Source organism: Erpetoichthys calabaricus, chromosome 8 (genome assembly GCF_900747795.2).
Source record: "Erpetoichthys calabaricus chromosome 8, fErpCal1.3, whole genome shotgun sequence".
In the NCBI taxonomy this organism is placed as follows: Eukaryota; Metazoa; Chordata; class Cladistia; order Polypteriformes; family Polypteridae; genus Erpetoichthys; species Erpetoichthys calabaricus.
This window is the reverse complement of record NC_041401.2, coordinates 169,808,970-169,835,344: the sequence shown is the minus strand read 5'-3', so window position 1 is coordinate 169,835,344 and position 26,375 is coordinate 169,808,970. Positions and strand designations below refer to the sequence as shown.

At 41.4% G+C, this 26,375-nt stretch overlaps 1 protein-coding gene across 7 annotated transcripts in view; it reads left to right on the top strand.

Moving 5' to 3' along the window:
• The window catches only part of LOC114656269 (polyhomeotic-like protein 2), a 121,598-nt gene that overhangs the window by 12,430 nt on the left and 82,793 nt on the right, over nucleotides 1-26,375 (top strand). For 6 of the 7 annotated variants that reach the window (XM_028807782.2, XM_028807781.2, XM_028807779.2 and 3 more), the window contains exon 2: nucleotides 25,434-25,682. In XM_028807782.2, the coding sequence (XP_028663615.1) occupies nucleotides 25,518-25,682 (165 nt within the window). In that variant the 5' untranslated portion in view covers nucleotides 25,434-25,517. Of the gene's footprint in view, nucleotides 1-5,562; nucleotides 5,783-25,433; nucleotides 25,683-26,375 lie in introns of those variants that run through there. The other variant, XM_051931089.1, reaches the window with a different exon arrangement.

Sequence of the window (26,375 nt, the reverse complement as noted above, 5' to 3'; positions counted from 1 at the left end):
GGTGGTAAAGCTACTTCACCGTTGTGGCAGCACCTTGAGTACTTGTTGGATGTAATATGCTCAGCAGGCCAGTATAGTGCATGACATGGAAGATGACGAATAGGAATCGAGAAATGCCGCGTCGGCTGCAAGTGGGCGGGACCAGTTTTGAAGAGGAGCTGCAGGTAGCGTGGGGAAGGGTTTGGAAGAGGACGAATAGGAATTGAGAAATGCCGTGTTGGCTGCCTGTGGGCGGGACCGGTTTTGAAGTGGAAGCAGGACGAACCAGAAGAGAAATATACATGAGATATATATATATATATATAAGTCAATGTGTGCATGTATGTTCCAGTTCTCTGCGTGCAAGTGTGTGTGCCTGTCGGCCCGGAAGTGAGACGTAGAGTCAGAGTGAGGGTTCCAGCTCCGAGGATATGCAATCGAGGCCAGCACACCGGCCAAAGGAAACCTCCTAAGAAAGACAGTCACTTACCTGCTAATGCACAAATGATGCAAGCATGTCGGCAATACAAATCCTCCTAGCAGAGAGATGCCCAGAGTAGTTCTGACTTTTTCAATACTTTCTAGGATCCCATGCTTGGCTTACACAGTTAGTATATACCTTGCGAATGCCAGCATTCTTTATGTTTAAGCACCATTGCGCCCCTTTTGATTTTCAAATTAAATAGAGTTGGCCGGTCCGAGCGTCAACTGGATGAAAACATACATACAAGATGGCAAGACAAAGACATTAATGAGTCTTTATTGTTTGTTAATTTTTTTTTATAGTTGTTTTTTTTAGAACTATGTTTTTCTCAAACAATTTAAAAAAAAAAAAAAACACTTTCTTTTCCGGGCTGCACGGTGGTGCAGTGGTAGCGCTGCTGCCTCGCAGTAAGGAGATCTGGATTCACTTCCCGGGTCCTCCCTGCGTGGAGATCGCATGTTCTCCCCGTGTCTGTGTGGCGTTTCCTCCCACAGTCCAAAGACACAGTCCATTGGTGATCCTAAATTGTCCCTAGTGTGTGCTTGGTGTGTGGGTGTGCGTGTGTGTGCCCTGTGGTGGGCTGGCGCCCTGCCTGGTATTTGTTCCTGCCTAGCGCCCTGTGTTGGCTGGGATTGGCTCCAGCAGACACCCGTGACCCTGTGTTAGGATATAGCGGGTCGGATAATGACTGACTGACTGACTTTCCTTTCCTCCCGGGCAACGCTGGGTATTTCAGCTAGTATGTAATAAACAAGTGAAGTTAATTCAAATTTCAAATGTCAACACCCTCTTTTTCTTTTTTTTAATTTTCCCAACTTTAAGGCTACTGTTATGAATTTAAACTTGCCAACTGTATTTTTATTCATTATTTTAGAAGTACTGTCTAAATTGCTTTGTTCTGCTTTTAGTGTGCTGCACATAAGTGATCGTATTTTGCTGTTACTTATGCCTGTGTACTAAGCCAGAATTATCCTGACCGTACCATTCAGATGTGTTCTACCATGCTCTGAATCAGATAAAATGCGGGGGTCACATTTTAGTTGTTATACTAAAACTTCAAAAACCCAATGAATGACACAAATCCTTGTGTGACGCACACTTGCACTTCCTCATTCTTCCACATGTTTTATTATATAGTCTATCATTATAGACATTTGCCTCATTCTTGAAAGCAGCATGAACTGAGCCACACAAATGTCTTGCCAACATGGATATTGTTAAACTGTGACTAAATACGTTTGTTTTGAAATTAACATATGGAACTGCCCTTTTAGTCACTGATATAGTCAAGGCACAGGTACAGAAAAGCTGGTTAGACCATGGTTGGATGGACAACTAGAGTCGTGTTCATTACATTCAAAGCCTTCATTCCTTTATTAGGGCTCTGCATGGTGCTGTATTAAAAAAAGCTGTTTAATTCACTATCTTAGAAAACTCTCATTCAAATGCATGACACTACAAAGTTAAAATGATTGAAACTCACAGCTGACTGGACACATCATCACCCTCTCGATGCAAGCATGAAATGTGTTTTTTTTTATTTTTATTACTGCACTCCATAATGGGATAAAATTGTCAATAACAAAAACCTTTTGTTTGTTTTGCCTTGAAAGAGCAGCATGATTTATTCCATTTTATTAAGTTAAACCATGTGTGACCTTGGAATAATGGATTGATGCCCACACATTAATGACAAAATTCAAGCCCTGATGATGCTGGAGAATGGCAACATGTTGCATGTTGGTCACATATAGTATCACAGTGCTGTGTACACGTGACAATAAACTTGAACTTAATCCTGCATGTGATCATCATGGTAGCACAATGGATAATGCTGCCATCTTGTGGCTACATTAGAGTGGGGTGATATCCTGGCCCGCTCACTGCCTGTGTGGAGTTTGCACGCTCACCTTGTTCAGTATGTGTTTTTCTAAATGCTCAGGCTTTCCCAAATCCTAGTGGTACTTCATGATTGGGTGTGGTTGTCTTTTTGAGCATGCTCTGCAGTGGATTGATTTCTTATCCAAAACTGCTTCCTCCCTTTGAGCCCGATGCTGTCAGTATAGTTTCTTATATCTTGCAGCCTTTTAACTTGGAGAATATGTGCATGTAAGGCTTCCACATGTGTTACTGAGAGACACCACTACTCTTACCATTGCCAGACCCTGCACTGTCACTCCAGACTTGCCTTAACAGTAACTTAAAGACTATTCCACATTTTTCTGCCTCTGCGCTTTCCTTGACTAAGATTGACGGCAAGACATCCTGTAAGTGACTTCCTCCCTGTCAGGTTCCCTGGAGTCATTACAGCTGACACCATAACAACAATATTTTTGATAATCCATGAGAACACTGCTAAAACTTTAGCTTCAATAGACAGTTTGCTCCCCTCTTAACCCCTAAGACCCACTACACCACAGGTGATCCTCATTAATAGACTTTGGCACAGCGAACACCAACAGACTCCATTGTTATCACTTCTTAGGACACTATTGACTGTTTTCACTCATACTGCTCAGATACCTTAGACCTGCACTCACCTGACTTGAGGTTGGGAAGACAAGTTTTGAGGTGTAGTTGTAATACTTACTGATCATGGCGCTGGAGAGTGGTGAAGTGTTGCCATGGCCTCATTTAAAAACCTTATCTATACACAAAAGAAGCTTGAAATGTGCATACACAACTTCTAACACAAATGTCAGGATTTATAAAAGGAAACTTGATGGGGGAACAAGCGTACATCTTAAGCAACACTGACCTGTGCGCACACATCATTTTGCAGATACTGGGAAATGACCACACCTTTGATCAAGTACGGAAATGCAGCCAAACCAGTGCAATGATGACCCGTGCGCATATTAATTCATATCACCAAGCCGTTATTAGAATGTGATATATATTATACCTTAAAAATGATGAATATGATGTACCGGCTGTATTTTAGTTCCTTTTTAAGAGGGCCAAATACGTATTTGCACTGAAAAAACGTTTTTGGTGTTTTCTCAATTTATATTGGCTACTTGTTGTCACTTCTCGTGGGAACTGTCCGACAGGTCAAGAATATCCCAGCCAAGCTTCACTCCATCATACCTGCTGTGCTTGAAGCCATTAGTCAACTAGTGAGGCACATACATATAGCATAACATGTTTTTTCCAACATAAAAAGGCAATTTGCCGCAGTGTCCAGTTCTCCTAACATAATTGGAGCAATTGACTGCAATAAGGGCATCTAGCAAGAATGAATCTACTTTTGTTAACCATAAGTAGTTGTATTTAATTAATGCTCAAGTCATCTGTGATGACATGATATGGCTCACAAACATTGTGTCTTAGTTGTCCAACTCAGACCATGATTCATTTATTTTGAGGCAAAATATTTTTGGCCGATGTAATGGTACTGCACGTGTTGAATAGCTTCTGGGCAAGGTAGCTTGCTGAATCCTCAGTTTTCTCATATGGTCTGTACTATTCATTGTAACAGCAATCATGTGGCTACCCGCTCAGATGCTGGCACCTTATGCCTTTCCCAGACCCCCAGAGCACAGAAGAGAGACACTATAATGCTGTGTATGATCTTGCACTCTCAGTTGTGGAGCACAGCCAGATAATCTTGAGTGCAGATGATGGGGTCTCGATGCTTCAGGGGGCAGGCAGCTGTACCGGCCAATGAAGTTCTGCAGCATCAATTTGGCATATGTATGAGGTGGATTAGTATGCTCCATATATGGATGTTTCCTTGTGGAGTTTGAATTACATTCACATATGCATGTTTACAAGATGATTGTGATTTATAAATGGTGAATTGCATAGAAATGTGTGTACACCAGGTTTTATAAAACTTCATTTTTTTATTTTATTTATTTTTTTTGGCATATGCATTTTTTTCCTCACAAATCCCTTGAAGTCTGCTGCTGTTTTTACCTTCACCTGAAAGTGCAACTCATGTCCACTCTCATCTCCACTCACAGAATCTTCCCATTCTGTTTCAAATCCAAATCCAATTCAAATCCACGCTCTTTCTACTGTCAGGAGTACTTCTGCCAGTAGACTGCCTCACTTCAAATTAATGAAATACCACAGTTTAGTGCTCACCCTCACTATCAGAACATGTTTCCTCTGTCTTCTCAAAGCACCATCCCCTGTCTATCTTCTCTCTAATCCCCTCCAGGTGACTACCTGGGCCTGTCTGTGCCTCTTATCAGCAGGCCACATCAGCTTGTTTCAGTTGCTGTGGTTGTCTATCTGCAGGGAGAAATTATAGCTGAGGCTTTCTGTAGGACTCCCTTTTGATGCTATTCCATTGGCCCCCTCATCAAGAATACAAATCATTAAGTGGCATTTCTTATTGAGAAGCTGCTTGCCCACAGTCTGCCCCTCACCCACTAACATGTAACAATCAGCGCTGCTCTAGGGCAGGGGTGTCGGGAGGTTTATAGCCATCATTTCCTTTATAGGTGCCCTAAAGCTGCCAGGAGGTATGGGGGTAGCTGAGTTGGTGGGGGTGAAAAAGAAGTGTATTTTGGTAGTACTGTTAAGACAGGAGGCAGAAAGTGGGGGAAGGTGTGTTTTTTGGGGAGGGTGGTTAATTTGTGATAGGGTGAACAGCAGCTCCATGTTATTCCTTGTCCTATTGAGGACACGTGTACCCTTTAATTTGGAAGTGGCAAACAGGTATGTCTTTACTTGTTGTCCTCTGCCTCAGGTGGAGAAGCAGTGTGGTACACAGGATAAAGTTAATTGTAAAGCTAATCATAAGTTCACATTGGGTGACTGTATGTGGCAGTGCCCAGTTTTCTCTTATTTGCAGCAGTAGTAGTGTTGTATCTTGTTTCTGCCATAATGTGCCAGGCTACATTGGGCATATGTTAATTTTGAGGTTGAATCTGGCAAGGTATATTTATTTATTTTGGGGAGGGGGCAAGTGACCCCCCCTGAATATTATATTATTCACCAACGACACAGACCGCACTCTTCAGGTTGAATTCCCTAGAGGCTGCCGATGCTGCCCCTTTCTCATTTCCTTAATTTCCTGACCTCCTTGCATGAAGCGTGCCGCTGCCTGCCCAATCTGCATGAAGTATCTGCCAGGGGTGGGGGGGGTGCAGGGGGGTTGGGGGTGCCTTCGCACTGTATTGGCTGTCGCCTGGAAACCAGAGAATCCGCAGGAAAGCAGCCTGCGTACGGCTCCCGTGTCGGGACAGTATCTCAGTGCAATGGGCTGACTGGAGCGATGCGCTGTGGATAACAAAGGGAAGCATTTACATGGAGCTCGGTGTCGTGGAGGAACGGCTCTGAAAACTGGGGCTGGGGAAAAGAAAGGTAGGCCTTTCCTGTGCCCGCCTGAGAACATATATTTTGTGGGAAAATTGCTTCAATTTCATTTGCATGCCAGCCCTCACCCACTGTTTTATTTCTGCTCATTTTTTTTATTTTTTTTTATGAGATGTTAGGTACTGAAGTGGTGGAGCTGTCTGGTGCTGATCAGGAAGGACATTATAGCAAAGTTGCCCATTTATGCACATTCCAGAGTGCCATGTTGTGTGGTGCATGCCATGCCAAGGTGACCAATTTATTCAGCTACCACTCTGTTTTTTTTCATAAGGTTTGCTGTTGTGCGTAATCAAAATTCAATTAGAAAAGGTCACACATGAGTGTTATAATGAAAAAGGCGGCTACACTCTGGTCTACTGATAGCGAGAGCCTATTCTTGCAGTACTCAACCGCTGATGACATTAATTTGAAATCGGGGAGCATCCCACCTCCATCTTGAACATTTCTATTAAACAGGCACACTCTCGCCCCTCTCATCTGCTTTGGAGCATGGCATTTGTACTTGCAGCCTGCGGACAGCATTTAAGCTCTGTATTTATATTCTTTGAAGAGTGCCACCTTTCTCCTAACAGTGACCCCCTCTATTATTCAGCTGTGCTTAGAAAATTCACTTGGATCCAAGTGGCTCTATGATTTAGGTCAGTCTGTGTGTGTCTAAAGAATCCATACTCGATTCTGGAGCACATTCCATTTTTGTAGGATGCCTTAATGCACATTAAGCGATTCTGCTATGGCTTAGCTGTGACTTTAGGCTTGTCTGTGTATTCACTCCTACCATTCCATCTGCTGCCTACGGAGTGATTTTTGGTATCTAAGAGCTTATCTGTGTTTCCTCTGGAGGTATAAATATATCCTTCCTCTAGCTATTTTGGTGAATCTGGAGCTCAGATTTAAAATTTGCATCTATCTCTTGTCTGCAGTTTTCTGGCACGAAAGTGTGATACTGTTTAGGCACTTGGACTGTTGTGATGAACTTTCTGACAGACAATTGTATCGCAACTCGTCGTTGTCTGTGTGACCTTCTTCTTTGGATACCTGGCACTTTGATATTATGTGATTAATTACTATTAAATTCTGCTCTGTACTTGTAATATTTTTATTTTACTATTATACTGTATTGGGGATTACTTGTGTTTTGTTCTGTGTATTGTATTGTATTGACCCCTTTCTCTTTGACACCCACTGCATGCCCAACCGACCTGGAAAGCGGTCTCTCTTTGAACTGCCTTTCCCAAGGTTTCTTCCATTTCTTTTTCCTTACTAGGGTTTTTTTTTTCCCCGGGAGTTTTTCCCTTGTCTTCACAGAGAGTCAAGGCTGGGGGGCTGTCAAAAGGCAGGGCGTGTTAAAGCCCATTGCGGCACTTCTTGTGTGATTTTGGGCTATATAATAATCGACTATTGTATTGTATTGTAGGCACATCTGTGTCTGAGCATTTGTCCTTTTACTGATGTGTGTCACACCTCCGTTTGCAGTTGAGAGAGGAATTTGGCACACCCTGGCCATTTAATTACATTTACTGATACAAGGACTGGCTCTAAGGTTAAGAACTATTGTGTGAGTGGTCTGCCGACTATGCTGATTTCCAATCACCAGCTCTTGGTTAAGTGATCAGTGGGGTTCTTCTGCCCAACAGCAGCTCAGCATGTTTTTTTTACAATTGTTATTTAAAGGGAGACAAAGTCAGAGAGGCGAGATTGTGTTCGTTTGGAAATGTGAAGAGGAGAGATGCTGGGTATATTGGGAAAAGGATGCTAAGGATAGAGCTGTCGGGCAAGATTTAAAGAGCAAGGCCTAAGCGAAGGTTTATGGATGTGGTTAGAGAGGACATGCAGGTGATGGGGGTAACAGAAGATGCAGAGGACAGAAAGATATGGAAGAAGATGATCCGTTGTGGCGACCCCTAAAGGGAGCAGCCAAAAGAAGAAGAAGTTATTTAAAGCTATTAGTGATTGTCTTGTAGGGTGAATATTGATTGTTTTGTAAAGGACTCTGAAATTGAGCCGGCTGTGGAAGGCACTATATAAAATGAACAGGTTATGGTTGTGAAAGGCCTTATTTAAAATGGACATCAAACACGCTAAAATAATAATGACTGTGAAGGTCCTAACGTAAAATGAATGCAGTGCTGATCTCATTGACGCAATTGCCAAATCATACAGTATGTGTAAAAAATGGACTTTGATGTCATTGAAAAGACAATAATTCGGTTTCACTGTATAAAATGGACAGTGGGGTCTTTGAGAGGCACTATATAGAAAGGACATTGATTTCATTAACTTGGTAAAAACCGTGAAACAGAAAGTTATCTATTGATGTGATAATAATTGTGAAGGCATTACATTAAATTAACACTGACCTTCTTAAAAAGATAATCATTTTGAAAGGCACTATGTTAAATGAACATTCATCTCATTAGATAATAGTGCTTTTAATGACCATTACTATCAAATGAACATTCCTCTCATTGGGCAGTAGTTCTGAATGATGCTTTATTAACTGTACAATGTGTCTCACTGAAAGGCACTATATGAAATGAACATTGGCTTCATTGAAATTGTAATGATTATGAAAGCAACTATGTTAAAAATGATAGTATATCATTGGAAGTGTAATAACATTGAAAGGTGCTATATAAAAAGGATAGTCATTTTATTGAGAGGGTATTATCCATACAAGACCCTTTAATAAATGTACTTGCTTGGCTGACGCCTTTATCCAAGGCGACTCAGAACATTTGAGATACAGTTGGCTATATTTCTTTTGTTTTTCCAACTGGACCACATGCATGTGAAGTGACTTGCTCATCATCGCAGTGTGTCACTAGCAGGATTTGAACCCACAATCTCAGAGTTTGAAGTCCAAAGCTTTAACTACTTTAATCTCATTCAGATAGTAATAATTGTGAGGCACTCTAAATATTAGCACTGATACTTTGAGGTAGTGCTCATATCAAAAGGCACTATATTAAATGAAATGCTAATATTATTGATGGCACAATAGGAGGTTAAATTATATCTAAGAGGAGGTAATTATTTTGAAGGACGTTGTGTTAAATCATTTCATTGATATGGTATGGATTCTGAAAGCCGCTACATAAAAGTAACATTGATCTCATTGAGGAGGTAATAGTTTTGAAAGACGCCTTAATAAATGATTTTTGACTTTATTGAGTCATATAATAAAATGGACAATAACATCATTCAGGAGGTGAGAAGTTTTAAAGGCACTGTATAAAATGGACATTGTTTTTTTTTTTTTTAATGTGTGTATAATGAGTAGAAGGCACTATATAAACAGAAAATCTTTGTGACTTAGTTCTAAAAGGCACTTTATGAAAAAAATGTTTTTTATGTATATATAACCAACCATGCTTTATTTGAAATACCCAATATGTAGCTTAAAGGTGAATAGGTTAGAGAACATTACAACGACAGAGGTGAACGGGCATTCCAAAGATCATAATAAAGAAATTCTAGAATAATGAGAAAATATGCTTTTTGTTGTAATTGATAATGGTGAAGTTTTAGTGGAGGAGGGGTTTCATCATTTTGTAGCTAAGTTGGTTTCTGTAACTGATATGGAGTGAGTACTTCAGTTCTGTCTCAGGACCTGTATAGATGTCGAGTAGACTACATAATGCCAGGACTCATAAATCCTGGTTAGAAAAACAGTTTGCATTCTGGAGTGGCAAGAGAGTTCACATAAGGTCTTGACTGTTCTAGAGATTAAAGATTATCAGTGTCAAGATTTTGAACGGTGAAAGGTGCTTGTAAGCTGTGCTAATTTTCTGAACTATGTAACCTCTAGTGTTCTGCAGGGACCTTTCAAGTAGCTATGGGCACTTATCAGGTAAAGAGGATTCCTGCAGTTCTTGTACTAAGGCTACAGAGGAAAGTGTGAATGGAATGAAGAAAGCATATTAATCTACTTTGCCTTCTGCCTAAAAGCAGCAGGAGGTGTGGGGTGGGGGTATGTTACGCATCTGTACCACTAAAAATACATTTTGTAGAGCTGTAACTGCTAAGGGATGAGTGTTTTAAATTGTGCTGGGGCAACATAGACACACACAGGCAATTAAAGACACCAAAGTGTTGTTGGCACAGTGATGAGCTGCAGCTTGATCCATGGCTAGTCCATAATCACTTCACTCTTAAAATGGACTCCTTAGTCATAAATAAATTGATATCAAATAAATTGTCAGGTAGATAAGAGGTAGAGGGTATGTTGGCTTCAACCAAGTGGATGAAATGGCTGATTGTTAAAGAACCCTCAAGCAGAAGGCACTGTAAACTGGTGGTTAGCATGTATTGGGTTGCCTGGAATAACTGACCGATACTAGGGTACTAAGAAACAGCCACATGAACACGTGTCATTGAAGAGCAAACGGACTGGACTACTTCAAACTCCAAAACGCTGCACTCCACCTTGAGTAGCACGAGTGAATACATTAACACACACAAAAATACCAAAAGGTAGCACCTTGGATAGCAAAGTGTCACATGAGTTGAGTGCAGATCTCAGTGGACAGAAATGAAGCCCAGATGATCGGGATCTTGAAAGTAATTGATAAAGAAAACTGAGTCCAGGGTCTTAATGGGCAGAGTTGTCCAGGTGGTTATGGTGATAGAGGAGTGAGGAGGAGTCCTAATTTTAAGTGGACATGGGAGAGGCCAAACAGGTAAACCACTGGAGCAGATAGGATGCTGAAGGCAAAAACGCAAGAGTAGTGTGATGGCCTGAAAGCTCCCAAGCGCTTTTCCCATTTAGTTGGCTGTAATGCGCGTATTTTATCCGGATAATGGCATCCCCTGGGAGCTCATTCTGTGCGATTTTCAGCGATGCCGCTCGGCTGGGTAATTGAGCGACTGGGCCACGCCCCCAGACCTGTCGGCTTACGGATCGGAGAACAAAGCCGCTTTGACAGGGTGACCGGCTTGCCTGGCATTAGCCTATACCCGGCCTCATGCTTCTTTTTTTTCTTTTTTTAACTAAAACATGTTCGCTTTTTTTTTTCTTCTTCTTTTTATAGCTTGGAAAAACTAAAGCTGCCTGTTTTCTATCAATTCCATCTGTGATTGTTGAAATGGGAGTAACTGCCTCAGGCATGGGTGCGAGGGGAAAACCTCTGAAGCTTCCAAAATAAATATCAGTGTGAGATCTTATCTTATTGCATGTCCCATGCCATCCTACAGTGTTGCCTTTTATAGTGTCTTATTCTCGGCGATACTTCAGGGCCAGACTTGGAGATATCAGTAAGACAATCCTATTCCATTTATACCTTAATTAATTATCATTGCAGCTGGGATGGATGTGGCTTATCACTTCACCACAGTCTCCTGTGGCTCTCTTTGGTAGGATGGGGGTTTACAGTATGTATGTGTGTGTGCAAAGCATAAGTGTCTCTCCCACTCTAAAAATAATATGCAAGGAAGGAATTCCCAGTGGGGATTCAAGTGTTAAATTGCATCATTTAATAAAGAATGAACATTTCAGTGTGGTGACCCAGCACAAAGTGAAAAGAAGATCTTTACCCATGTCTCACTATCAGCGGTCTTGTGGGAACTGGTCAATCTCAGAAACCAGGAGGCCACACTGTGCTTTACATGTCTGGGGCTGGAACTGGACAACAATGAATGTAATAGGGCAGAAAGTGAAAGCAGACATGGTGGGTGAAGACTGGACTGGGTTTATTGGGTGTAACTATGACAGGCAATATATGTTAATAGTGATATTTGGTGATACTGATCAGCTGGACTATATAAAACACCTTATTAGTGTGCACTTCAGGTGTCTCCAAACCCAAATAATGCCAGTGAGATCAGAATTCCAAAATATGGTTATAGAAGTCAGGAAATGCAAAGTAGAGACAATACTGAGTAAGCAAGAGGAAACCATGAGTACCTTTTGTCGCTCAGCCTAGCTAAACTGAATCAGCCCTACCAAGTCACTGGGGTGGCTGCCAACTGACCTAACACAGCATCACCTAAAGAATCTTCTTAATACCACCAACTGTTTTGTTTCAACTCTGCCTTCTCTCTTCTTCTGCATGTCGAGCTGTTGCTTTGACTCGCCTCCCAACTCCAAGCTCAATAAACTGTGAAAAGGCGGCTTTATATCCTAGATTTGGGTCACTTCCAAGACTACTTCCGGGATCAGACATGCTGTTGAAGCCCTGGGGGCCATCCTTCAAAAGCTCCCTGTGCAGCAACTCGGATCCTGGAGGGCTGCAATGGTAACAGTTCCTCCCATTTTCTTAAATTAGTATCCAATGATTGCTTCTGATTGAGCATACCTCTTTGACCTTAATTTCAAATTACTTCTTTTTTAAGATTCAGAGCACTTAATTAAATTTTCCTCCCTCCAGGATTTGAGTTTAATACCCCTGCTGTAGACGCTCCTATTATTCTGGCCCTCACTATCATTTAAAGAAGCAGACTAAACTCCGAAAGATAGTCCTTCCCATGCATAACAGGGATCTGCATATGACAGAGAACCTCCTTGCTGCCATCTTTTGGACTTGAAAGTTATTAATAAATTGTCTGTTGTCTTCCACTGACAGTTTTTTCTGTGTTTGCTTTCCTGGAGTTACCACTTCAGAGACAACTGCTGGATCTTTGTGCAAGGATCTTTACACTTATTATCGGAGCGTTGTTTAGTCCATCCCCAGTTCTTCTGTTGCCCCTCCATCCCGCAGTCTTTCACCTGAATAAGAACTGAACTAAACAGTAAACCAATTTTTGATGGTAGTTGCTGCGAATGGGACCTTGTAAAATATTCAGAATACATGTGTCCACCCTGGCCCTTTCACAACCTATGTGGGATTTCTCCAGGTGCTCCATTTTCTTGTCCTGTCCCTAAAGCCATCCTGATTAGGTTGACTACTGACCGCATGTTGTGCTCGGTTCTGCCTAGATAGGCTCAGGTCTTCAGTCACGTTTAATTAAAATGAGAGGGATGAAGGATTGAAAGAAAAAGGAGCTTCATCTTGTGGTAAGGATATGATTCATTTTGCAATCAAAAGTTTATAGCCTATCATTTAAATGATCAAAGGTGAATATGTGAAAATCCATGTGTTTCTTTGCCTGCTTAAAGTACTTGTGTCTGAAATATGACCCTTGATGTATGGTCATTGGGGTCGTCCATCATTCAATGCAAACAGTTGATGTTTGTAGAATCATTTCTCTACAAGGCTTATTTTTGTCCATTAGGGATAGCTTGTTTACCTGTGAAATTTCGGCCTGATTGTGAAACATTTGTAGGTCACTCCATTCTGAACATTTTATTTGTATTGTTACTATGTATATACTCTTGTGCGGTGTTCTTAACTGGCTAAGTGATTAGTAAACAATGAAAGAAGAAAAAAAGAAACCAAGAACATTCTATTACCAAGGTTGCATTTCAAGAACATTCTACTTGTAACTAGGACTTTCTGTTTTAGCAACGTTTTCTTGACAGTCTCCGCAGAAACAAAGGAAAAGATGGTGCAAAGCCTGCAATGGCCGCCACTACCAGACATTCCTTGACATGTTAAGCTGACAAATGAATCTGAACAGCTGAAGTTGGAGGATCTGGTAACAGAAAGAACAACCTCCTTCTTTGATGTCTTGATGGAAAAGACAAAGAAAGGTCTCAGTCATTTCTCAAGAAACCAGAACAGATGATCCAGTCTTCAATGAATTTTGAGAACTGTGTGCACACATGGTGGTAGTGAACAACACAGCTGAAAGAGGTACAAGTCTCAATGAAAAGTACAGAGACATACTGACAATGGATGAGGAACAGAAACAGTTTATTCTTCAAGAGGCCGCAAACGTCAAAAATAGTTCTAATGTTGTACACCTCACCTATAAGTGTGAAACAGATGTCAGTTGTTCAGTTCGGATTTTTTTATTTTACAGGGTGTTTATACTTGAGTTAGTTTTCACTAAAGGTGCCTTTAAAATTTCAGCAAATTATTACAATTGTTTCCGTGTAGCTTTTTCTAATTGGAGCAAGTATAAATTCATTGACTTGCTCCTTGACACAGTGTAAGTACTGTAGATCTGAGGAAGGAACCTTTCATCGTTGGAGTTTAAAGTCCAAAGTTTAAGAGGTTAATCGGGTTAAATATATTTGTACAAGTCAATGTTATGTTTTTTTTTTTTTTTTTAATAGCTCCTGAATGTTGCCACTGTCACTGACAGTATCCCTTCCTTAAAAGAGACTTGGAGGCTCTGCTCATTAAACCAACTCATCCATTATTTAGGTTCAGAAAGAGTCTTTGGCTTAATTTTGTGGGTTGGGATTTAATGGAAAGGCTTTCCATTAGTCCTGGCGCCACCATGACTGTATTGAATCAGCAGTGAGACCCAAAGTATGATACTTTTTATTGCATACTGCTTACAGGGGGATAAGTTTAGCTAGGTATGTCATTTTTGAAATTTAGCATTTAGCTCTGTGACTGTTTTAGCACCACAACCTTTTGCCATGTTGGACTATGATACCCATTAAAGCATAAAACATGTACATACAGTTACTCTGTGTCCAGAAGGAAATGGGGGAAAAAAAAGTGCTGCACCACTGCATGATGTTTATCCTGCCAGTGCTACAGAAACAAAAAGTGGGCATTGGACAAGGAAGTGATAGCCACCTTAACAGGAAACTTTCCCAGGAGGTAAATTTGTCTTATTTCACAGTAACCATCCATTGGCATGTGGTAGTTCATGTATCTCCCGACATTCAGATACTTTATGCTCATGGGCTTCATATACTGGGAACATGAATAAGGCTTGCCTGGTACAGTATCTGCAGATGGGTGCTATCCTGGACTGAGAATTATCCTGTCTTTTTTCGGAAGTGTTATGCTGCAAGACAGAATATGTATTTGAACTGTATATTGACAACCTAGGGTAGCATAAGGCATGCTTACATGATTTGGAAGGTTTGAAACCTGGGATCCTACAGCAAAGAAGCTTTTTTTGAACATTGCAAGTCTTGGATTGAGGCAGAGCTGCTCAATTATTCAACCAAATGACATTTCTGAGAATTTCCAGGAATGAGATCTCTGGGGAGGTGATTATCGGAGTAAAATTCATATGTTACATTCATGTGATCGGGCAGAAGGGCTTGTTTGCTGCATGGAGCTGGTGGTGGGGCAGTTCTGGCTTATAGGTTTGACATGCGGAAGTGCATTAGAAATGCTTTGGTTGTCCCACTGAGTATAAGGCTTTTTGACTCTTAACATGTGTGTTCATTAACTGCTGCTGAATTGTATCCCATTTCCTTTTATGCCTACTTGGTGACAGCACATTGTCACTTTCTGGCAGCTGTTTACTGTGCACATTAGGAGCCTATCGGGAAAAGTCAAGTTGTTCAGCCAGTCATATCAGTACAAAGAAGCAGCTTGCCTAAATCTTCAACATGGCCTTCTGCAACACTTTCCCCTGAGTAGTCCTTCTATAAAGCTAAAATGCAAGCCAAGCTAAAGGCAGTGAAGCCTGTGCACACTTGCCTGGCCCAAGCAGACTGAACTGAATCACTTCATAAGATGCCTTCTCACTTATCTAAGGGATCCGTTTCTGTATTGACAGTAGTATTAGGAATTATCAGAGTTTAAGCTGGGGGTAAAAATGCATTCTGGAGGAGTAAACAATTATGTTACGCCCTAGTCTAAGGCTATATCCACAATAAAACTGCATTTTTAAATGAAAATCTCTGGCCACACTAACATTTTCATATTGCTTACAAAAGTATCCCTGTCCACACTAAAATAACTGAAATCTTGTATGACATAGACGGTCGCCTATACTGGGAATGTGTGCAGTAACATTATTGCTGTCAGCCACAAGATTAATCATAAAACTATAGTGACCGGTAAATGATTTGCCTTTTGTTCATGTATCCAGCCTTCATAATACACCAAAAACAATTTAGATGCATACAGGTAAACAACACACCAGGCGCCATACAAAGCAACTCCTCTATGTTCCTTATGTTAGAATATAGCTTTCTTCCATGAAGTTTGATCAGTCTGGGAGTAAGACGTTGTAGTGAGTAGGGTCTAATCGGGAGAGAGCCACAGAGCGTGATGATTAGAGTCTGTACATTTCAATCAGCTTCGTTTTCTGAAGTATATGGCTCTAGGTTGTGTTTATAAAAGCCTAATTTTTTTGGGCTTAACACTAGGGTAGTGTGGACGAAAAGTGAAAATGGAGAATAATGTGTGAAATAAATGACTGGACACACAACGAAGGTTTGGGGCAGCCACCTGTATAGTTTCCCTGGCAGCAAAAGGCTTTCAGTTCAGTATAATGTTAACAGATTCGATTCCAAAGTAGAACTGATTAAGTATGAAGGATGTGGGGTTTTTATAGTTGCTTCACAGGAAGTGATGTCCTCGGGGCTGGGACAGGCAGGATTTCTCGTATATGGTCTGCATAGAGAAAAGAGAGAGGTTTAGCGCAACCCGCTGCCCCCTGACCTGGTGCGGAATTGGTGTTTTCTGGTTCCTTTGGTTGACTCACTTGTGCACGTGTAAGATAAATGTTTGTATTTTAAAACAAAAACATAGTAGTGTGGTCATACCCTATAACATACCCTGTCCTTTATACTCTTTAAATGCTTTTTCTTTGTTTCGTTTTACCTACCTTAACCCCCAGAGCGGTGTTTTTTTTTTTTTTTCTTCCTTCACACATTGTGCTCCGACAGGTGGTTGTGTTCATGATGAAAGGTACTATATGCGGTAAAATTAAGGTGTTTTTAGAGCAAGCTCATTATGAAAAATTGCCTGCATAAAGTAAGGATTGATGAATATCCTGCAATCTGGGTGCTATCAGTGTGGGGTTTGCATATTCTCCTTCTGTCTGTATAGATTTTTCTGCAGGTACTCAAGTTTTTCTCCCACAACCTCAAATATGTGTGTGTAAGTTTAATTGCTGTTTCTAATTAGGTCCCAGTGAGTCCGTGCGTGCATTGGGCCTGCAATGGAATGGCGCCGTGTCTGCCTTTTTTTTTATTCTACTACTGACTTAGATGTGTTATGTGTTTTCTTTATAAAGACAGAGATGCCTTTTAAAATATGCCGTGAAAATAAAGATTGATTGAAATTATGAAACAGTCCTAGTTGTGCACGCTTTTGGTAGATATGATTGCATTGGATTGTTTCAGTAAGTGCTTTGTGACAGTGGTCACTTTAAGTAACTCAATATATATAACATTTTATTTGTAAATTCCTTTGTGAAAGCCACTTTGGAAAACTGATTACTTTGAAAGGTTCAATATAATATACAGATGATTGCAGTTGAAGGAGAGATATTTGTGATAATGTTCTTTGTTAAAGTTGTTATATAAAATTGATTGGTTGCATTGTAAAGTGTGCATGGAGTATTCATTATTCATCCATACTAGGCAAAATTTCTAACACCGAAAATACTATGTGATAGCAGTTATGTAAGGTACCATAATCCTTGATTTCTTATGCAGGTTAGGTGGATTGGCGATGCTAAATTGGCCCCAGTGTGTAGTTATGAGTGCCTGTGTGTGTTCACCATGTGATGGACCGGTGACTTGTCCTTGTGGTGTTCCTGCCTTTGCACCAGATGCTTGTTGGGATGGGATGCAGCTTCCCCCTTCTCTGGAGAAAGGACTTTGGAAGATGGATGGATGAAGAACATACACTAAATGAGGTTATATGCAATAAGTGATTTGTTTTTAAGGGACATTTCATCATAATCGTCACTTGAAAAATGCTCCTTTGTGAGACATATTTTTACGAGAGGCAAAAATATTGACACCATAAAGCTATATGTGATATTTGTGAAATAAAATGAAGGATGCATTTTTTATAAACACTTGCACACCTTTTAGTAGGTGCTGCCTAATAAGACATTAGTTTGTAAATTTTTCTGTGATGGTGTTCATTATTAAAGGTACTATGTACAATGCATTTTTTTGTAACATGTCCTTAGAGCATGATATAATGAAAGACAGAAATATCCATCCATCTATAAACCATTTATCAGTTTAGGGTCAAGGGGTGCACTGAGTGCAAGGCTGGACCCAACCCTGGATATGATGGCAGTCCATTGTAGAGCACAAGGCCTTACTTGTATGGGTTGAGTGTAGGACTCCAGTTTATTTAACCTGTTTGTGTTTGCGATGTGAAATAGGCAAAATTTACAGACTCCACAGAAGCAGAGACCAGAGCCTGTATTTATCAGGTACAGTGATCCCTCGCTATATCGCGCTTCGCCTTTCGCGGCTTCACTCTATCGCGGATTTTATATATAAGCATATTTAAATATATATCGCGGATTTTTTGCTGCTTCGCGGATTTCTGAGGACAATGGGTCTTTTAATTTCTGGTACATGCTTCCTCAGTTGGTTTGCCCAGTTGATTTCATACAAGGGAGGCTATTGGCAGATGGCTGAGAAGCTACCCAACTTACTTTTCTCTGTCTCTCTTGCGCTGACTTTCTCTGATCCTGACGTAGGGGGTGTGAGCAGGGGGGGCTGTTCGCACACCTAGACGATACGGACGCTCGTCTAAAAATGCTGAAAGATTATCTTCACGTTGCTACCTTCTGTGTGCAGCTGCTTCCTGAAGCGCCATGCTGCATGGTGCTTCGCATACTTAAAAGCTCAAAGGGCACGTATTGATTTTTCAGTTTGTTTTTCTCTCTCTCTCTCTCTCTCTCCCTGCTCCTGACGGAGGGGGTGTGAGCTGCCGCCTTCAACAGCTTTGTGCCTGCGGTGCTTCGCATACTTAAAAACAAACAGCCCTATTGATTTGTTTGCTTTCCTCTCTGTTTCCTTTGAAGAGGAAGATATGTTTGCATTCTTTTAATTGTGAGACAGAACTGTCATCTCTGTCTTGGAGCACAGTTTAAACTTTTGAAAAAGAGACAAATGTTTGTTTGCAGTGTTTGAATAACGTTCCTGTCTCTCTACAACCTCCTGTGTTTCTGCGCAAATCTGTGACCCAAGCATGACAATATAAAAATAACCATATAAACATATGGTTTCTACTTCGCGGATTTTCTTATTTCGCGGGTGGCTCTGGAACGCAACCCCCGCGATGGAGGAGGGATTACTGTATATCTGAATTACTCCTTGTACTCAAAGTCTGACTAGGGTAAGAATTTGTCTTATCCCAGAGTAGGACACAAGAAGTATCCATGAAGTGTCCTACACCCACTCCCGGCAAGAAGTAGGAGTTTGAGTTCATGTTTGAGTATGAATGACAGTTCAATTTATGGCACCATGGGCCACAAAATGTTTTGTAGTTGAAAATCCTAGTGACGGTTTGTAGTTTTTTTGACTCAAATGCTGGGGTTTCACCACAAAGATGATGAGGATTATAGTAATAATAGTATTCAAAGAAGAAAATAGACAATGCAGTAAAGGTAGGATATTGATCTAGACAGATAGATAGATACTTTATGAATCCCAAGGGGAAATTCACAAATAATAATCTAAAGCTGTCCATAATTGTTGGCACTTCTCAATAACATCAATAATAATGCTAAAACGAGCACTGAGATATAAAGACAGAGAAACATGCACCAAATGAGTGTTAAGCTTAATAACGGGCACGTTTACTTAAGAATGAATGATAAACAGCCATACTTTTAGAAGAATCACTATCCCACTGCTATGGCTGCAGGAACCATGTTGTAAAGTAACAGTAATACTGAAACTAGCCATGGCTATACCAGCACTGTTTCTGAGGTCACAATCACTCTTCTGTGTTCCCGATTGTCTTCCAGAGTTGCATGCAATGCATCTGTCCATGATCCTGTGTTATCTTGTGTGAGGCTCTATTTATTCACTGCCTTCTTGAACCTTCTCAGAATTGTAAAATGTAATGCAACCATTTCAGGGGTTCATGGAATGCAGGGCTTAGCGATTACTGTATATCACACAAGTACACTGTCAATCACCCATCCAGCCCCATCTATCTTCAGAGTACTGGACTGATTTTTACAATACAGTTTACATTTTTGACCACCTGTGTGTTGATAGTATTATATTTGCTTGCAATTCACATTTGTGTGTTCATCCATACTTGGGGCAATGATCATAATGTGTGTGTCCTTTTTGCAAGACTGCAACTTGTTACCTTATGTGGAGTGGTGGGGAAATCTATAAATCTGTGTATTATGTCACGTGTTATAAGGGCATTCAAAGGTTGGTGCAAAATTTAAGACATGGTTGCAAACCTGCCTTTTCAATATGAGCAAAAAAATAATGTTATCAACACTTTAGTTTTGCTTGACAGCACATTACTTCTTTGCATCGGTGACCATGTGACATACAAGTTTTGTTACGAATATTATTCCATCTCTGTCAGATTGGTATCTTTTAATGGGTCCATTGTTGTTCAGTGTTTTGAAAACATTTCCCCTTTTTCTGAATGTGCTTGCACATCCCTGCCTGATTGCAATCTTCTGGCAGCTCCTAGTGACTAAGGACAGTTCACAAACTCTCCTGGTGAAGTTAGGAGTAGTTTCTTAAATTAGGAAAATTGATAAAAAAAAAATGCTTTTAATTGCTGTTCCTAAGAGTAGGACCAAAGAGTAGGACCAATTTGCAACACTCTGAGGTTTTTAAACTAGTTATGACTGTTTTCATACTCTGAGATGCTTGATAAATATGAGCACAGGCCGGCTTTTGAAGCTAGAACTCTGGAGTAGTGAGGCAGTTGTGCTTGACTGCTATAATATTATGCCATCTAGACAAAAACTGTTTTGGTAGTCAAAGGCACTAAATATGATTGGTTTTCCAGCACTTCATAAAAAGTTAGAGACAATAGAGTTGTGCATGAAAGATAGGTGTGTGTGTGTGTGTGTGTGTGTGTGTGCGTGCGTGCGCGAGCATACTGTGTGTGTGTGTATATATATATAAAAATATATATATGTATGTACAGTAATCCCTCCTCCATCGCGGGGGTTGCGTTCCAGAGCCACCTGCGAAATAAGAAAATCCGCGAAGTAGAAACCATATGTTTATATGGTTATTTTTATATTGTCATGCTTGGGTCACAGATTTGCGCAGAAACACAGGAGGTTGTAGAGAGACAGGAACGTTATTCAAACACTGCAAACAAACATTTGTCTCTTTTTCAAAAGTTTAAACTGTGCTCCATGACAAGACAGAGATGACAGTTCTGTCTCACAATTAAAAGAATGCAAACATATCTTCCTCTTCAAAGGAGTGTGCGTCAGGAGCAGAGACTGTCATAAAGACAGAGAACGCAAACAAATCAATAGGGCTGTTTGGCTTTTAAGTATGCGAAGCACCACGGCACAAAGCTGTTGAAGGCGGCAGCTCACACCCCCTCCGTCAGGAGCAGGGAGAGAGAGAGAGAGAGAGAGAGAGACAGAGAAAAACAAACATGCAAAAATCAGTACGTGCCCTTCGAGCTTTTAAGTATGCGAAGCACCGTGCAGCATGTCGCTTCACTAAGCAGCTGCACAGAAGGTAGCAACGTGAAGATAATCTTTCAGCATTTTTAGACGAGCGTCCGTATTGTCTAGGTGTGCGAACAGCCCCCCTGCTCACACCCCCTATGTCAGGATCAGAGAAAGTGAGAGAGAAAGAGAAAAGTAAGTTGGGTAGCTTCTCAGCCATCTGCCAATAGCGTCCCTTGTATGAAATCAACTGGGCAAACCAACTGAGGAAGCATGTACCAGAAATTAAAAGACCCATTGTCCAGAGAAATCCGTGAACCAGCAAAAAATCCGCGATATACATTTAAATATTCTTACATATAAAATCCGCGATAGAGTGAAGCTGCGAATGGCGAAGCGCGATATAGCGAGGGATCACTGTATATATAATATATATATATATATATATATATATATAGATATATAGATATGTATATGTATGTATATAGATATGTATATGTATGTATATTTTTATATATACACACACACACTAGGGGGCTTTGCCCCCTGCTCGCTTCACTCAACCACTCCCCTGCCTGGGCTATGCGCTAACCACTTTGCGTCTCTGCCGCTTGTGTTGTGAAGAGGGGGGCTGAATGCACCCCAAGGAGATGCGATCGCTCCTCTGACACCCCCTCTTAAATGGTGATACAATGGGAAACAAATACAGTGTTTTTTTTTTTTTTTTTAAACCTCCTTTTTGCTCGATCAGCTGCTGGCTTGCTGCTGCCGTGCCGTGTGATCTGCATTTCACGTGGCGGACTTCTGTCATATCACTTTTGTCCATATATTCGATCTCTTTTCGCTTTTACCTTTTCATCAATATCGAATTGAATTTTAATTTTGTGTTTGGAATTACATCGTGACAACACAACGTATAACTGCCCGTTAGTGAATATCATTTCTTTCTCTCTACAAGAAATGTGTCTGACATAACCATGCAGGACTTTTCCAAATCTCTTTGCATAAGCTCTTGTCTCACGGGGCTTCCGACCCTGGCCGTGGTTACCTTTCATGTTGAACACTCTCCTTATGGATATATATATTGTCATGCTTGGGTCACAGATTTGCACAGAAATACAGGAGGTTGTAGAGACAGGAACTTTATTCAAACACTGCAAACAAACATGTCTCTTTTTCAAAAGTTTAAACATACTCCTTGACAAGACGGACATGACGGTTCCATCTCACAATTAAAAGAATGCAAACATATCTTCCCTCTTCAAAGGAGTGAACGTCAGGAGCAGGGAAGGACAGAGAGAGAGAAAGGCAAACAATCTAATCAAAAAACTGACAGGTGCTGTTTGTACTTTTAAGTCTGTGAAGTACAGTGCAATTTGCGCAATAGATCAGCCGCAGCAAGCAAGCAAGGGAGCAATGTGAAGGTAGTCTTTCAGCGTCTTTTTTTTTTTTTTTTTTTATTTTTAACCTGTAGGTCTCCCATGTACACAACGTATGTTTACAGTTTCAGTGTTCCACAGATACCTGTCGTCAAGACAGTCCCGTCTGACAATACAAAGGTCACTTCCCGAGTCCAATAATACTGAGATCTCGCGGCCCCCCAACTTTACCGAGACCATTAAGCCATCCTTTTTATCTGAAGAATAAGGAACACGGGAGCAACAAACCTTGGCGAGACCAATTTCAATCGATTGAGCAGGGGATAGGCGGCATTCCCTCGCCAAGTGGCCGGGTTGATCACACCGGAAGCATCTTTGTTCAGCTCCACTGCTGAAATACCCACGACGACGTCCACGGCCTCCTTCTTCCCCAGATATGGGTGCCACTTTAACAGCCGGATCCCCTGGAGGTCTTCCCGAAGAAGCGTGATTTTCAAGGTTAACAGCATGTTGAATCTCTAATCTCCGTTCAAAGCCACAAGCATTTCCTGGGTGATCTCTCGGAGGCTGCGGAACAGCATAAGGAGCAGCAAATCCACCACTTTTTCTCCAAGCAGTTTGAGAACCCTCCAAACGTTTGGCCATGATCATCAACGATTCAACATCATGACGAAGGAATTCATCTCTGAGAACTGCAGGGATCCCAGCCAGCAGTATATTCATGACAACCTTTTTCACATAATGCACTCCATCTCGCTTCACTCAAACCAGCAGTGAAGTTTATGAATCAAATCTTGAATTTGCGCATGAATGGGACCGTCCATGTTCAGTTGCCACTCATGAAGCACAAAACCTTCTGACAAAAAGCTTGTAGTTTTTCGTAAAACAACTTGCTGCTTCAAGAAATCTCACAATTAAAAGAATGCAAACATATCTTCCTCTTCAAAGGAGTGTGCGTCAGGAGGAGGAGGAGGAGGAGGAGGAGAAGAGAGAGAGTGTGTCAGAGAGTGTCAGTCAAAAATTGACTGGTGCTGTTTGGACTTAAGTATGCGAAGTACCGCACGGATCGTGCGATAGATCAGCCGCAAGTAAGCCCAGCAAGCAAAGGAGCAATGTGAAGGTAGTCTTTCAGCATCTTTTTTTTTTTTTTTTTTTTAAACTGTAGGGGTGCGATCAGCCCCCCAGCTCACAATATATAGCACAGTTGTAGTGTTACAGCACCCACAACCCCCCACGTACAACTTCACAACCCAGTCGTGGGTTCACATTAAAAGTGTTTATTTCATACAATACCTGCACAGGGTTTCAGTTTCCCTCCTTCTAGACCACACAACCTGCAGTAAGTTTCACCTTCTGCACCTATCATGCAGTCTCATCCACTTCCTGACTCTGATCACCCAGTTGACAGAGGTGGCCCCTTTTATGCTGGACCCAGAAATTCTTTTAGTATCAAGGAGGAAGTACTCCCGTGTCAGGTGGAAGCCTCCGAAAGTAGGGGCAGCTCTTTCCAGCCGCTCCCCCTGTTAGTGAACCCAGCAGGGCTGCCACACAGGACTACACTTCCCAATGTGTTCTGCAAATAGAGGAATGGGCATGATGGCCCAGGAATGCTGCCATCCAGTGTGTCAGAGGGGCATGTACTCAGGAGGCAGCCCAAATCCCATCTATCCAATGCACTGGCCTCCCTGTTAGGTAAGGGTATGGAGTTTATCCCAGCAGCACTGTACTATGTATATAATTGGGTTAGATTGCTTTGTTAAAAAGCAGCCATATTGATTTCACCTATGACAATGAAAGGAACTATACGAGAGTTTACAGAATTAATTTGTATTATATAATATTGATGATGGTGATAGTCTCTGCAAAATAACAATGCATTCAGTGAAGTTTTCAGAGTTATTGACAATTCAAGGTTTTATATATGAAAATTGTATTGGCTGGCCTATTCTCTATGTTAAGTATAAACACATCTGTGAAGTCAGCTGTTTGCTCCAGCTTGCTGAGACTGAGAAGATATGGCTCCTTCATCCAGTCCCAGCAAGCCTCACTCCTCAGGCCTGGAGTGAACCCAGCTGCATTGAACTTTCCCTTCATAAATCTCTCTTCCGTATCATATAGAGGAAAAACTGCACTAAGTAATCGGGGGCCCTTGAAATCTATTGTGCTGCCTGTTGGGGTGTATTGCAGACCCCTGCATCCTGTTTATCTTTTGTATTGCTTCCTGATTATGAACTTGAGTGGCAATGGACCTTTAGAAAGTGCCAAGTGTCCCCTTCAACAACGGAAAGAAAGGCGTGTTTCCTGAGGCTTGCGTCGGGAATGTCCGGCTACACATTCATCACCTGCCTGTCTGAATTCCATCCTTGAAATGACTCGCTTTATTTGCTAACAATTTGTCAGAAACCCGATGCCACTTCCTGAGGCCTTCCTGAAAGTTCTGGAAGGTGGCGGGGGTCAAGCGCACAGGTGCAGAGGTGAGATGTTAGGCCACAGAGAGCAGTGCTTGAAGCACGTCCTTTCATTATACGATGGGTGGAGGAGACTTCACAGCAGCTTTACTTTTTGTTCATATTAGATTCTGAGGGGTAGCTTTGAAGTGTCTGGAAAGGTCATGTAGCTTTAAAGGTTACCAGGCAAGCATATTAAAGGGGTTGGGGGATATGCAAAGCATGGTTTCCTCTGGCAATATGCAAATTCTGCTCTCATCACATTTGTATGTTGAATCTTCAAACTGATGTAGCAAAAGCAGCTGACAGTACCCGCATGTAAGATCTTGCCTGATGAATCCTGTGTATGAAAAGTTTAACTTTAGTATGGGAGTTTATTCAGCCCTCTTGGTGCTCTTTCTAACTGTACTTTCTTATTGCAAGGTCAAGAGGGTGTCCTGTCTGTGTTGCGGCCAGGAGCTCAGGCCGTGGGTGGAGTGTTGAAGATCCAACGGGAGGGCTGAAGTCATGGAAAATGAGCAGGCGACACCTGCCTCGAGTGCCAGCAGCACGACCACCAGCGCAAGCAGCACCACCACCACCACTAGCAGCAACAGCACCACTAGCAATGGGAGGCCACAGGTCCCACAGATATCCGTTTACAGTGGGATTCCTGATCGTCAGACAGTCCAGGTAAGTGCAAGCTATAGAGCTTGATGAAATTGTTTGTACTGTATTGATAGAGTGACAGTGTGCCAGTGTCAAGGACATCTTACTTGAAACCACAAACAATAGGTAGTGTAGACCCATCTCTAACTTGTCCTGAGATGCTGAGAATCACAGAAAAAAACTTGCGTAGTTATATCTCAGTACTGCCTTGAAATTGTGCTTAACTTGCTGTTAAAAAGGTTTTGTATAACATTCATGGATATTATAGATCTGCAACCCCCAAGTCCCCCATCCCTACACCTTGAGTAATTTAAATGAGGCATCACATTGGGAGGATTGCTTACGCTTGCATGAAATATAGTCATGAGTTTCTGGAGTATGGTTGGCTCAGACTCTACAAGCAGTCATGACTATATGGCACAGACACCACTGTATGCACCAGTGTATTGTCTGGGAAGGCAGCCTAACATTCTTGGATTTATTTGACATATTATTATTATTTGACATCTTACATCACTTGAACACACAGTTTAGAATCTTCCTGTTTGGCATGCTCTCTGACTTTGACTCCCACCATGCCAGCTCTGATCTTAGAACCATGCGCTTCCGGGTTAGTTATAGTAACGGCAGCCAGAGAGTATGCTTTCTGGTAGGTATACCTGACTAGTTTTGTTATAGAAGTTACTGATGAATTTCTGATTATAACCCAGTCATGGT